The sequence below is a fragment of the Ranitomeya variabilis genome, chromosome 1, assembly GCF_051348905.1.
Source record: "Ranitomeya variabilis isolate aRanVar5 chromosome 1, aRanVar5.hap1, whole genome shotgun sequence".
Taxonomy (NCBI): domain Eukaryota; kingdom Metazoa; phylum Chordata; class Amphibia; order Anura; family Dendrobatidae; genus Ranitomeya; species Ranitomeya variabilis.
Genome location: NC_135232.1, coordinates 228,432,102 through 228,447,225, shown reverse-complemented (window position 1 = coordinate 228,447,225; position 15,124 = coordinate 228,432,102). Strand labels below are relative to the sequence as shown.

Genomic DNA, 15,124 nt, shown 5'->3' with positions numbered 1-15,124 from the left:
TGACATAAAAAAAAAAAAAAAAACATAGTCAAATTCTTTCTAACGCCGAACTTCATAAAAAAAAATAAAAAATCCTGCTATTCTATTACATTGGGCTAAACCTCTGTCCCTTTAATATCTCCGCCACGTCCCCCAATACATCCTACAATATTCTTAGTTGTTTTCCTGCATGTAGAATGAACCTACAAGTGTATAAAGGGTTTATTTTAATTCCGATATTTTCGTCCCATTGACTTGCATTGGGATCGGGTATCGGTATCGGATTGGATTCCGATACTGTGACGGTATCGGCCGATACTTTCCGATACCGATACTTTCCGATATCGGAAAGTATCGCTCAACACTAATCATCAGTGATCCATATCAGGGGCTGGGCTAGTCCCAGCTCTACGAAGCATCTATCGATTGTAAAGTCTGACATATACTCTAGTATAAGCTCCTTTGTCAATGTGTGGCACCCTTTTCAATGCACAGTGACAGTGTGATCCCTTGCCGACTATAAAAGAGACAAGCCAGGAACAGAGCACACTGTCAGTGCACACTGTAAGGAGAGAACCCGGTGAGCAGAGAGAACAGACACCAGCTCTGCCCTCAAAAGCGATGTCTGTTTCGGGGGCAGAACTAGTCTCTGCTTTCCCTGCTCACCAGGTTCTCGCTTTACAATGTGCTCTGACAGGGTGCTCTTGCCAGCTTGTCACTTCTCATCAGAGTCGGCGAGGGAGTGCACTGCCACTCTGCATTGAAAAGGATAACACACAGTGACACACAGTTGGAATTGACAACCAACACATGCTCAGTAAAGACTAGCCCAGCCCCTAAAATCAAGCATCGCAGGTGGAGCTTTGTTTCATGGTGGGGACAAAGGCTGCAGCACAGACCGCATCTTATACCCACTGGTGACATCTTGTTTGAGTATCCTGACATGCACTGGGGATTCTCAAACAAAATGTCACCAAGTCAGAAGTAGGACCACTATCATGAAGTACAATATGTCATGATGAGATAACAATATCAGAATCATCAGGATCCGTTGAAGCGTTCCAGAGTTATAACCTTATAAAGGGACAGTGGTCAGAATTGCAAAAATTGGCCCGGTCATTAACGTGCAAACCACCCTTGGGGGTAAAGGGGTTAAAGATTTTTCTGTATTTTCATGACTATGAAAATTGTACATTCACACTGAAGGCATCAAAACTATGAATTAACATATGTGGAATTATATACTTAACAAAAAAGTGTGAAACAACTGAAATTATGTCTTATATTCTAGGTTATTCAAAGTAGCCACCTTTTGCTTTGATGACTGCTTTGCACACTCTTGGCATTCTCTTGATGAGCTTCAAGAGGTAGTCACCAAAAATGGTCTTCCGATAATCTTGAAGGAGTTCCCAGAGATGCTTAGAACTTGTTGGCCCTTTTGCCTTCACTCTGCGGTCCAGCCCACCCCAAACCATCTCGACTGGATTCAGGTCTGGTTTCTGTGGAGGCCAGGTCATCTGGCGTAGCACCCCATCACTCTCCTTCTTGGTCAAATAGCCCTTACACAGCCTGGATGGAACACAACCGGATGGAACAGCATGCTGCTGCAAGATGCTGTGGTAGCCATGCTGGTTCAGTATGCCTTCAATCTTGAATAAATCCCCAACAGTGTCACCAGCAAAGCACCCCCACAACATCACACCTCCTCCTCCATGCTTCACGGTGGGAACCAGGCATGTAGAGTCCATCCGTTCACCTTTTCTGCATCGCACAAAGATACAGTGGTTGGAACCAAAGATCTCAAATTTGGACTCATCAGACCAAAGCACAGATTTCTACTGGTCTAATGTCCATTCCTTGTGTTGTTTAGCCCAAACAAGTCTCTTCTGCTTGTCGCCTGTCCTTAGCAGTGGTTTCCTAGCAGCTATTTTACCATGAAGGCCTGCTGCACAAAGTATCCTCTTAACAGTTGTTGTAGAGATGTGTCTGCTGCTAGAACTCTGTGTGGCATTGACCTGGTCTCTAATCTGAGCTGCTGTTAACCTGCAATTTCTGAGGCTGGTACTCGAATAAACTTATCCTCAGAAGCAGAGGTGACTCTTGATCTTCCTTTCCTGGGGCGGTCCTAATGTGAGCCAGTTTCTTTGTAGCGCTTGATGGTTTTTGCCAATGCACTTGGGGACACTTTCAAAGTTTTCCCAATTTTTCGGACTGACTGACCTTCATTTCTTAAAGTAATGATGGCCACTCGTTTTTCTTTACTTAGAATTTGCATAATGGCAAGAAAAAAGCAGCTAACAGTCTATTCAGTAGACCTATCAGATGTGTATCCAACACAGCTCATCAAGAGAATGCCAAGAGTGTGCAAAGCAGTCATCAAAGCAAAAGGTGGCTACTTTGAAGAAACTAGAATATAAGACATAATTTCAGTTGTTTCACACTTTTTTGTTAAGTATATAATTCCACATATGTTAATTCATAGATTTGATGCCTTCGAGTGTGAATGTACAATTTTCATAGTCATGAAAATACAGAAAAAAAATCTTTAACCCTTTTACCCCCAAGGGTGGTTTGCATGTTAATGACCGGGCCAATTTTTGCAATTCTGACCACTGTCCCTTTATAAGGTTATAACTCTGGAACGCTTCAACGGATCCTGATGATTCTAACATTGTTTTCTCGTGACATATTGTACTTCATGTTAGAAATTTCTTCGATATAACTTGCGTTTTGTTTGTGTAAAAAACGGAAATTTGGCGAAAATTTTGAAAATTTTGCAATTTTCCAATTTTGAATTTTTATGCCCTTAAATCAGAGAGATATGTCAGACAAAATACTTTTGAAACCAAAATTTTTTTTTTGTTAGGGAGTTATAAGGGTTAAAAGTTGACCAGCAATTTCTCATTTTTACAACACCATTTTTTTTTTAGGGATCACATCACATCTGAAGTCAAAGGGGTTTGAAGTCATTTTGATAGAAAATACCCAAGTGTGACACCATTCTAAAAACTGCACATCTCAAGGTGCTCAAAACCACATTCAAGAAGTTTATTAACCCTTCAGGTGTTTCACAGGAATTTTTGGAATTTTTTATTTAAAAATGAACATTTAACTTTTTTTCACAAAAAATTTATTCTCCAATTTGTTTTATTTTACCAAGGGTAACAGGAGAAATTGGACCCCAAAAGTTGTTGTCCAATTTATCCTAAGTACGCTGATACCCCATATGTAGGGGGAACCACCATTTGGGCGCATAGCAGAGCTCGGAAGGGAAGGAGCTCATTTGGAATGCAGACTTAGATGGAATGGTCTGTAGGCGTCATGTTGCATTTGCAGAGCCCCTGATGTACCTAAACAGTAGAAACCCCCACAAGTGACCCCATATTGGAAACTAAACACCCCAAGGAACTTATCTAGATGTGTTGTGAGAACTTTGAACCCCCAAGTGTTTCACTACAGTTTATAACACAGAGCCGTGAAAATAAAAAATCTTTTTTTTTTCCACAAAAATTATTTTTTAGCCCCGGTTTTTGTATTTTCCCAAGGGTAACAGGAGAAATTGGACCCCAAAAGTTGTCCAATTTGTCCTGAGTATGCTGATACCCCATATGTTGGGGTAAACCCCTGTTTGGGTGCACGGGAGAGGTCGTAAGGGAAAGAACACTGTTTTACTTTATCAACACAGAATTGGCTGGAATTGAGATTGGATGCCATGTTGCGTTTGGAGAGCCCCTGATGTGCCTTAACAGTGGAAACCCCCCCAATTCTAACTGAAACCCTAACCCAAACACACCCCTAACCCTAATCCCAACCGTAAATGTAATCCAAACCCTAACTTTAGCCCTAACCCAAACATTAACTTTAGCCAACCCGAACCCTAACTTTAGCCCCAACCCTAACTTTAGCCCCAACCCTAACTTTAGCCCCAACCCTAACTTTAGCCCCAACCCTAACTTTAGCCCCAACCCTAACCTTAGCCCCAACCCTAACCTTAGCCCCAACCCTAACCTTAGCCCCAATCCTAACCCTAACTTTAGCCCCAACTCTAACCCTAACTTTAGCCCCAACTCTAACCCTAACTTTAGCCCCAACCCTAACAGGAAAATGGAAATAAATACATTTTTTAACATTTTATTATTCTTCCCTAACTAAGGGGGTGATGAAAGGGGGGTTGATTTACTTTTATAGTGTGTTTTTTAGCAGATTTTTATGATTGGCAGCTGTCACACACTAAAAGACGCTTTTTATTGCAAAAAATAGTTTTTGCGCCTCCACATTTTGAGAGCTATAATTTTTACATATTTTGGTCCACAGAGTCATGTGAGGTCTTGTTTTTTGCGGGCCGAGTTGACGTTTTTATTGGTACCATTATCGGGCACGTGACTTTTTTTTATCGCTTTTTGTGAGGTAGAATGAACAAAAACCAGCTAATCATGAATTTCTTTTGGGGGGGCGCTTATACCGTTCTACGTTTGGTAAAATTCATAAAGCAGTTTTATTCTTCAGGTCAGAACGATTACGATACATCATTTATATCTTTTTTATATTTTGGCGCTTTTATATGATAAAAACTATTTTATATAAAAAAATAATTATTTTTGCATCGCTTTATTCTGAGGTCTATAACTTTTTTATTTTTTCGTTGTATGATGTTGTATGGCAGCTGTTTTTTTGCGGGACAAGATGACGTTTTTAGCGGTACCATGGTTATTTATATCCGTCTTTTTGATCACGTGTTATTCCACTTTTTGTTTGGCGGTATGATAATAAAGCGTCATTTTTTTTTTTTTACAGTGTTCACTGAAGGGGTTAACTAGTGGGACAGTTTTATAGGTCGGGTCGTTACAGACGCGGCAAAACTAAATGTGTACTTTTATTGTTTTTTTATTTAGATAAAGAAATGTATTTATTGGAACAATATATATATTTTTTTTTACTATTTAACATTGCCCCAGGGGGGACATTATGCTATAGTGTCAGATCACTGATCTTACACTTTGCAGTGCACTGTGTCAGATCAGCGATCACACAGGCACTGCAGGAGGCTTGTCGGCGCCTGCTCTGAGCAGGTGCGCGCTTGCAAGCCACCTCCCTGCAGGACCCGGAAAGCCCCCTGCGGCCATTTTGGATCCGGGCCTGCAGGGAGGAGGCAGGAGACCCTTGGAGCAATGCGATCACATCGCGTTCCTCCGAGGGTCTCAGGGAAGCCCCCTCCCTGCGTGATGCTTCCCTGTGCCGCCGAAACGCTGCAATAATCTTTGATCGCAGTAAGCCGGGGGTTAACGTGCCAGGAGGGGTCCGTGACTGCTCTTGGCACATAGTGCCGGATGTCAGCTGCGATAGTCAGCTGACACCCGGCCCCAATCGGCCGCGCTCCCCCCGTGAGCGCGGCCGATCGGTAATGACGTACTATCCAGTCGGTGGTCATACGGGCCCATACCACATCGACGGGATAGTATGTCAGAAAGGGGTTAAATGAGAAGTTGTGTCCAAACTTTTGGTCTGTACTGTAATATATAGCAGATAGAATAGAGAGGGAACAAGGGGAACTTTTTGTAAAAGTTTAATAGAAAAAAATTACAATAAACAGTTTGACATTTACAATTAAAATCAATATTAGTTTTGGGACACCAACATACCCCTCAAAATAAATGCAAGTGAAATTTCATAACTAAGACTTTTTTTTCTCAGACAAAAAGTACACGATACTAGGCTGCAAAAAAGTTGCAAAAGTGGTGCTGCTGATCTGTTAAATTATAATCGATGTATAGGTATAAAAAGTAACACTTACGAGCATGTGCCAGGCTTAGCGCCCACAGACGCAGGTAGGAAGCAGTGTTGGAAATACATCCCAGACAGTATTCAATAGTGTGGATTGCCTGATTTATAAATGCATCAGCTACATCAAACTGCAAAACAAACCAATACAGCAATAAGACATTGACCTCGTGCACATAGTCAGGATCCGGTCTGGATTTAGACACTGCTGACATTCTGCCAGAAATGGAAATAAATGTAGTATTCCATACCGGATTCATATACAGCGGAATAAATCCATACAAAATATGCAATACGCTCCAGATTTCACAAATCTACAGCATGGTTGTTATTGCTACTGAAAAAACACAGATTAGGCCAATTAAATAAAAAAAGGGGCTAATAGCTGTGTATATCTGCTGGCACATCCGTAGTCAAAGTCATGTGATAACTACAACATATAGTACACACAAGTTATATATGACAACTGTGTATTGGGGAACATACATATATTATATAATCCTGCCCTCTGCACAGTAGCCCCGCCCCCCACCACATCACCACACACAATCCCGCCCCCACCCCCCCATTACCACACACAATCCCTCCCCCACCCCCCCATTACCACACACAATCCCGCCCCCACCCCCCCATTACCACACACAATCCCACCCCCACCACCCCAGTGCCACACACAATCCCGCCCCCACCACCACACACAATCCCGCCCCCCACCACATTACCACACAATCCCGCCCCACCACTCCATTACTACACACAATCCCGCCCCCACCACTCCATTACCACACACAATCCCGCCCCCCACCCCATTATCACACATCCCCGCCCCCACCACCCCATTACCACACAATCCCGCCCCCACCACCCCATTACCACACAATCCCGCCCCCACCACCACACTACCACACACAATCCCGCCCCCCACCCCATACCACACACAATCCCGCCCCACCACTCCATTACCACACACAATCCCGCCCCACCACTCCATTACCACACACAATCCCGCCCCCACCACTCCATTACCACACACAATCCCGCCCCCCACCCCATTACCACACACAATCCCGCCCCCCACCCCATCACACATCCCCCCCCACCCCATCACACATCCCCGCCCCCACCACCCCATTACCACACACAATCCCGCCCCCACCACCCCATTACCACACACAATCCCGCCCCACCACTCCATTACCTCACACAATCCCGCCCCCACTCTATTACCACACACAATCCCGCCCCCACCACCACACACAATCCCGCCCCCCCACCCCATACCACACAATCCCGCCCCCCACCCATTACCACACAATCCTGCCCCCCACCCATTACCACACAATCCCGCCCCCCACCCATTACCACACAATCCCGCCCCCCACCCATTACCACACAATCCCGCCCCCCACCCCATTACCACACACAATCCCGCCCCACCACTCCATTACCACACAATCCCGCCCCCACCACTCCATTACCACACACAATGCCGCCCCCCACCCCATTATCACACATCCCCGCCCCCACCACCCCATTACCACACACAATCCCGCCCCCCACCCCATTACCACACACAATCCCGCCCCCACCACCCCATTACCACACACAATCCCGCCCCACCACCCCATTACCTCACACAATCCCGCCCCACCACTCCATTACCTCACACAATCCCGCCCCCACTCTATTACCACACACAATCCCGCCCCCACCACCCCATTACCACACACAATCCCGCCCCCACCACCCCATTACCACACACAATCTCGCCCCCCACCCCATTACCACACACAATCCCGCCCCCACCACCCCATTATCACACACAATCCCGCCCCCACCACCCCATTACCACACACAATCCCGCCCCCACCACCCCATTACCACACACAATCCCGCCCCACCACTCCATTACCTCACACAATCCCGCCCCCACTCTATTACCACACACAATCCCGCCCCCACCACCCCATTACCACACAATCCCGCCCCCACCACCACACACAATCCCGCCCCCCACCCCATACCACACAAATTCGCCCCCCACCCCATACCACACAAATTCGCCCCCCACCCATTACCACACAATCCCGCCCCCCACCCCATTACCACACACAATCCCGCCCCACCACTCCATTACCACACACAATCCCGCCCCCACCACTCCATTACCACACACAATGCCGCCCCCCACCCCATTATCACACATCCCCGCCCCCACCACCCCATTACCACACACAATCCCGCCCCCCACCCCATTACCACACACAATCCCGCCCCCACCACCCCATTATCACACACAATCCCGCCCCCACCACCCCATTACCACACACAATCCCGCCCCCACCACCCCATTACCACACACAATCCCGCCCCCACCACCCCATTACCACACACAATCCCGCCCACCACCTCATTACCACACAGAATCCCGCCCCCACCACATTACCACACAATCCCGACCCCACCACCCCATTACCACACACAATCCCGCCCCCCACATTACCACACAATCCCGACCCCACCACCCCGTTACCACACACAATCCCGCCCCCCACATTACCACACATAATCCTGCCCCACCACCACACGTATTCCCGCCCCACCACATCACACGTAATCCCACCCCACCACATGCAATCCCGCCCCCCCACCACATCACCACACAATCCCGCCCCCACCACATTACCACAGATAATCCCGCCCCCCCATTACTAGACATAATCCTGCCCCCACATTACCACACATAATCCCGCCACCCCACATTACCACAGATAATCCCGCCCCCCCACATTACTACACATAATCCCACCCCCCACCGTATCACCACAATTATTGTTATTAACTTCATTTTAAGTTAATTTACCACCTGCATAAGTGCTATTGAATATTGTCATTATTTACTTTAGTTTAATCACCAGCAGCGTTAATTAGATAGCAATGAGCGTGCCGAGCGTTAGCTGGCTGGAAACAGCTAGCATATATATATATATAGCTACTTAACTAAGAATGTAGTCATTTTCTTACCTTTTCCTTTTCTCCTTCTCGCTGAGATTCATGGCCAGTATGATTGTCCCCCTCTTCCAAATCATGTGATCTGAGTAATGACAGCTCTTCTTCGCTTCCACGGCGAACTAAAGTATAACCTTTCTATAGGGAAAAACGTATATTACTTTCCGGTAATGTGCTTTTTCAGAACCCATGACAGCACTAACTAGAGAGGGGATCCGCTCTTTAAAGACAGGAAACAGTCAAAATAAAAAGAGAAGTACCTCTCTCTGCATCAGTTGGTTTACAGAGCATGAGAGGAACTCCCAGGCTAGTGTACACACACACACATATATATATCTCAAAAAAATAAAAGGGAACACTAAAATCCCACATCTTAGATATCATTGAATGAAATATTCCAGCTGTAAATCTTTATTCAATACATAGTGGAATGTGTCAAGAACAATAAAACCTAAAAATTATCAATGAAAATCACAACAAATATCCCACAGAGGTCTGGAGTTGGAATGACGCTCAAAATCAAAGTGGAAAATGAAGTTACAGGCTGATCCAACTTCAGTGGAAATGCTTCAAGACAAGGAAATGATGCTCAGTAGTGTGTGTGGCGCCTCCATGTGCCTGTATGACCTCCCTACAATGCCTGGGCATACTCCTGATGAGGTGGCGGATGGTCTCCTGAGGGATCTCCTCCCAGACCCGGACTAAAGCATCTGCCAATTCCTGGACAGTTTGTGGTGCAACGCGACGCTGGTGAATGGTGCGAGACATGATGTCACAGATGTGTTCAATCGGATTCAGGTCTGGGGAATGGGCGAGCCATTCCATAGCTTCAATGCCTTCATCTTGCAGGAACTGCTGACACACTACAGCCACATGAGGTCTGGCATTGTCCTGCATTAGGAGGAACCCAGGGCCAACCGCACCAGCATATGGTCTCACAAGGGGTCTGAGGATCTTATCTTGGTACCTAATGTCAGTCAGGCAACCTCTGGCGAGCAGATGGAGGGCTGTGCGGCCCTCTAAAGAAATGCCATCCCACACCATTACTGACCCACTGCCAAACCGATCATGCTGAAGGATGTTGCAGGCAGATCGCTCTCCACGGCGTCTCCAGACTTTGTCACATCTGTCACGTGCTCAGTGTGAACCTGCTTTCATCGGTAAATAGCACAGGGCGCCAGTGGAGAATTTGCCAATCCTGTGTTCTGTGGCAAATGCCAAGCGCCCTTAACGGTGTTGGCCTGTGAGCACAACCCTCATCTGTGGACGTATGGCACTCAGACCATCCTCATGGAGTTGGTCTCTAACCATTTGTGCAGACACATGCACATTTGTGGCCTGCTGGAGGTCATTTTGCAGGGCTTTGGCAGTGCTCCTCCTCTTCCTCCTTGCACAAAGGCTAAGGTAGCGGTCCTGCTGCTGAGTTGTTGCACTCCCACGTCTCATGGTGTACTGGCCTGTCTACTGGTAGCGCCTACAGCCTCTGGACACTACGCTGACAGCCTCGGCAAACCTTCTTGCCATAGCTCGCATTTATGTGCCATCCTGGATGAGCTGCACTACCTGAGCCACTTGTGTGGGTTGTAGAGTCCATCTCATACTACAACAATTGTGAAAGCACAACCAACATTCAAAAGTGTCCAAAACAGCCACAAAGCATTGGTACTGAGATGTGGTCTGTGGTCCCCAACTGCAGGACCACTCCTTTCTGGCAACAATGCCAAACGATATGTTTGGCGTAAAGGCAACACAGCTCATCACCCTGAACACACCATCCCAACTGTCAAACATGGTGGTGGCAGCATCATGGTTTGGGCCAGCTTTTCTTCAGCAGGGACAGTGAAGATGGTTAAAATTGATGGGAAGATGGGAAGATGGATGGAGCCAAATACAGGACCTTTCTTGAAGAAAACCTGTTGGAGTCTGCAAAAGAACTGAGACTGAGACGGAGATTTGTCTTCCAACAAGACAATGATCCAAAACATAAAGCAAAATCTACAATGGAATGGTTCAAAAATAAATGTATCCAGGTGTTAGAATAGCCAAGTCAAAGTCCAGACCGCAATCCAATCGAGAACCTGTGGAAAGAGCTGAAAACTGCTGTTCAAAAACGATCTCCATCAAACCTCACTGAGCTCGAGCTGTTTGCCAAGGAAGAATGGGCAAGAATTTCAGTCTCTCAATGTAAAAAACTGATAGAGACATACCCCAAGCAACTTGCAGCTGTAATCACAGCAAAAGGTGGCGCAACAAAGTATTAAGTTAAAGGGGCTGAATGATATTGCACAATCCACTTTTCAGTTTTTTAATTTCCACAGAAATGTAAAATAACCAATAAATTTCGTTCAACTTCACAATTGTGTTCCACTTGTTGTTGATTCTTTACCAAAAATTTACATTTGGTATGTTTATGCTTGAAGCATGATATGGGGAAAAGGTTGAAGAGTTCCAGGAAGCCGAATACCTTCACAAGACACTGCGTGTGTAATATATACATATGGCTGCCTGCTTTTTTGAAGTTTATTGACTTGGGACAATCAGTGGACAGGTTGCCTGGGGGCCTTGCACCCGAAGATAAGTAAAGGATTTGTGCTGTTCCTAATTATATATATATATATATATATATATATATATATATATATATATATATATATATATATATATATATATATATACATACACACATATATATATATACACATCTAATATATAAAGCTGAATGTGTGTGTGTGTGTATGTATGTATGTATGTATGTCCGGGATTGGCATCTGAACCGTAGCAGCTACAGCCACAAAATTTTGCACAGTCACACGTCTGGACCCCGAGAGCGTCATAGGCTATGTTGTGAGGTGAAATTTTAACCCCGCGCTTTCCAATTCACCAAACAATTTTGCCCCTATCTACATAATGGGGAAAAAGTGAAAGGAAAAGTGTTGGAGGCGTCGCAGCTACAGGCACAAAATTTTGCACAGTCACACGTCTGGACCCTGAGAGCGTCAAAGCTATATTGTGAGGTGAAATTTTAACCCCGCGCTTTCCAAGTCACCAAACAATTTTGCCCCTATCTACATAATGGGGAAAAAATGAAAGGAAAAGTGTTGGAGGCAAATTAACAGCTGCCAGATGTGAACAAGGGGGACTTAAAGAATGACAGCGATGGCACCAAAGAGTATATACTGTACAGTTGCTAAGGTGGGGCCCCAACATGGGATAATCACACCACCACGGGGATATGAACACACACACAAAATGCGCCACACACTACCACGTGCTCGAACACATATACCACCCTCAGTGCACATTTCACCACACATACACCAACCTCGCCACATAAAAGTAGAAACACAAAAGTCGCCGCTCAAAACTCGCCACGCGCAAAACTCTCCACATGCAAAACTCGCCACACGTGCAAAACTCGCCACACGCAAAACTTGCACACGCAGAAAAATTGCCACACGCAGAAAAATTGCCACATGCACAAAAGTTGCAACACATGCAAAAGTTGCCTCACACAAAACTTGCACATACTCAAAAGGCACCACACATAAAACTCGCCACGCGCAAAACTCGCCATGCGCAAAACTTGCTGCACACAACTTGCTACACTAACCTGTCACATGCAACTCGACACACAAAAAGTTGCTACACGCATGTCGCCACACAAAACTCATCTCACAAAAGTCCCTACATGCATGTCGCCACACGCAACTCAACACACACAACTTGACACACGAAACTCGCCCTAAAACACACACAAGTCTGGTATCCTTCAAAAATAAAAATCTGATTAATAAGCAGACAAACTACAAGAGCAACAAATGTACCATATAGGAATCCGGCAGCTGTCAGTCACATGACCAGTCTATTATGTGTATGTGTGAGCTAATATATACTGCCAGGGGGTGGGCTTACTGTTGGCTGGGGATTTATCAGGCTGCCATTTTAGCTTACAAATACTGAGGTAAAAATACTGACCAAATAACGTGTGAACGAGGGCTAATACAGGAGGAGATGGCATACAGCTATATACTATATACAGGAGATGACACACAGGTATATACTATTTACAGGGGAGATGACACACAGGTATATACTATATACAGGAGGAGATGACACACAGATATATACTATATACAGGAGAGATGACACACAGGTATATACTATATAGAGGAGGAGATGACATACAGGTACATACTACATACAGGAGGAGATGACATACAGGTATATACTATATACAGGAGGAGATGACACACAGGTATATACTATATACAGGAGCAGATTACCTACAGGTATATAGTATATACAGGAGGAGATGACACAGGTATATGCTATGTATAGGAGGAGATGACATACAGGTATATACTATATACAGGAGATGACACACAGATATATACTATATATAGGTGAGATGACACACAGGTATATACTATATACAGGAGATTACATACAGGTATATCTAATATATAAAGCTGAATGTGTGTATGTATGTATGTGTGTATGTCCGGGATTGGCATCTGTACCGTCGCAGCTACAGCCACAAAATTTTGCACAGTCACACGTCTGGACCCCGAGAGCGTCATAGGCTATGTTGTGAGGTGAAATTTTAACCCCGCGCGTTCCAATTCACCAAACAATTTTGCTCCTATCTACATAATGGGGAAAAAGTGAAGGGAAAAGTGTTGGAGGAAAATTGACAGCTGCCAGATGTGAACAATGAGGACTTAAAGAATGAGAGCGATGGCGACAAAGAGTATATACCGTACAGTTGCTAAGGTGGGGCCCCGACATGGGATACTCACCACACACGGGGATATGAACACAAACACAAAATGCGCCACACACTACCACGTGCTTGAACACATATACCACCCTCAGCACACATTTCACCACACACACACACCAACCTCGCCACATAAAAGTCGAAACACAAAAGTCACCACTCAAAACTCGCTACATGCAAAACTCGCCATATGCAAAACTAGGCTCACGCAAAACTCGCCACACGTGCAAAACTCACCTCATGGAAAACTCACCTCATGCAAAACTTGCACACACAGAAAAATTGCCACATGTACAAAAGTTGCACCACATGCAAAAGTTGCCTCACACAAAACTTGCACATACTCAAAATGCACCACACATAAAACTCGCCACGCGCAAAACTCGCCATGCACAAATCTTGCTGCACACAACTTGCTACACTAACCTGTCACATGCAACTCAACACACAAAATGTTGCTACACGCATGTCGCCACACAAAACTCATCTCACAAAAGTCGCTACATGCATGTTGCCACACGCAACTCAACACACACAACTTGACACATAAAACTCGCCCTAAAACACACACAAGTCTGGTATTGTCCTTCAAAAATAAAAATCTGATTAATAAGCAAACTACAAGAGCAACAAATGTACCATATAGGAAATACGGCAGCTGTCAGTCACATGACCTGTCTATTATGTGTATGTGTGAGCTAATATATACTGCCAGGGGGGAGGGCTTCCTGTTGGCTGGGGATTTATCAGGCTGCCAATAGCAACCAATCACAGCTCAGCTTCTATTTTGCTACAGTTAATTAACCTGAGCTCTGATTGGTTAATATAGGCAACAAAGACATTCTCAGTATAACAAAGCTAATATATGTTGTGAAATGCTTCTATTTGCTTAGTTTTTGCCTTTTAATAATTACATTTCTATCTATTTGTTTTGTGGTTTTTGTGTGCAGAATAAATTTTTGTTAACACATTCTATTTTGCTAACAGCAGTCATTAACCCGGGCGAAGCCGGGTAGTACAGCTAGTATATATATATACACTCACCGGCCACTTTATTAGGTACACCATGCTAGTAACGGGTTGCACCCCCTTTTGCCTTCAGAACTGCCTCAATTCTTCGTGGCATAGATTCAACAAGGTGCTGGAAGCATTCCTCAGAGATTTTGGTCCATATTGACATGATGGCATCACACAGTTGCCGCAGATTTGTCGGCTGCACATCCCAAAGATGCTCCATACAAGGCAGGATGGATCCATGCTTTCATGTTGTTTACGCCAAATTCTGACCCTACCATCCGAATGTCGCAGCAGAAATCGAGACTCATCAGACCAAGCAACGTTTTTCCAATCTTCTACTGTCCAATTTCGATGAGCTTGTACAAATTGTAGCCTCAGTTTCCTGTTCTTAGCTGAAAGGAGTGGTACCCGGTGTGGTCTTCTGCTGCTGTAGCCCATCTGCCTCAAAGTTCGACGCACTGTGCGTTCAGAGATGCCCTTAGGCCTACCTTGGTTGTAACGGGTGGCGATTTGAGTCACTGTTGCCTTTCTATCAGCTCGAACCAGTCTGCCCATTCTCCT

The 15,124-nt window shown here is 45.2% G+C and overlaps 1 protein-coding gene across 2 annotated transcripts in view; it reads right to left on the bottom strand.

The window, feature by feature from the left end:
* Window positions 1-15,124, bottom strand: part of ATP6V0A2 (ATPase H+ transporting V0 subunit a2) — a 178,277-nt gene that overhangs the window by 17,638 nt on the left and 145,515 nt on the right. Inside the window, exons 17-18 of one of the 2 annotated variants that reach the window (XM_077293223.1) lie at window positions 8,782-8,904; window positions 5,771-5,888 (exon numbers count right to left, since the gene is read on the bottom strand). In XM_077293223.1, the coding sequence (XP_077149338.1) occupies window positions 5,771-5,888; window positions 8,782-8,904 (241 nt within the window). The remainder of the gene's footprint in view (window positions 1-5,770; window positions 5,889-8,781; window positions 8,905-15,124) is intronic. The other variant, XM_077293224.1, reaches the window with a different exon arrangement.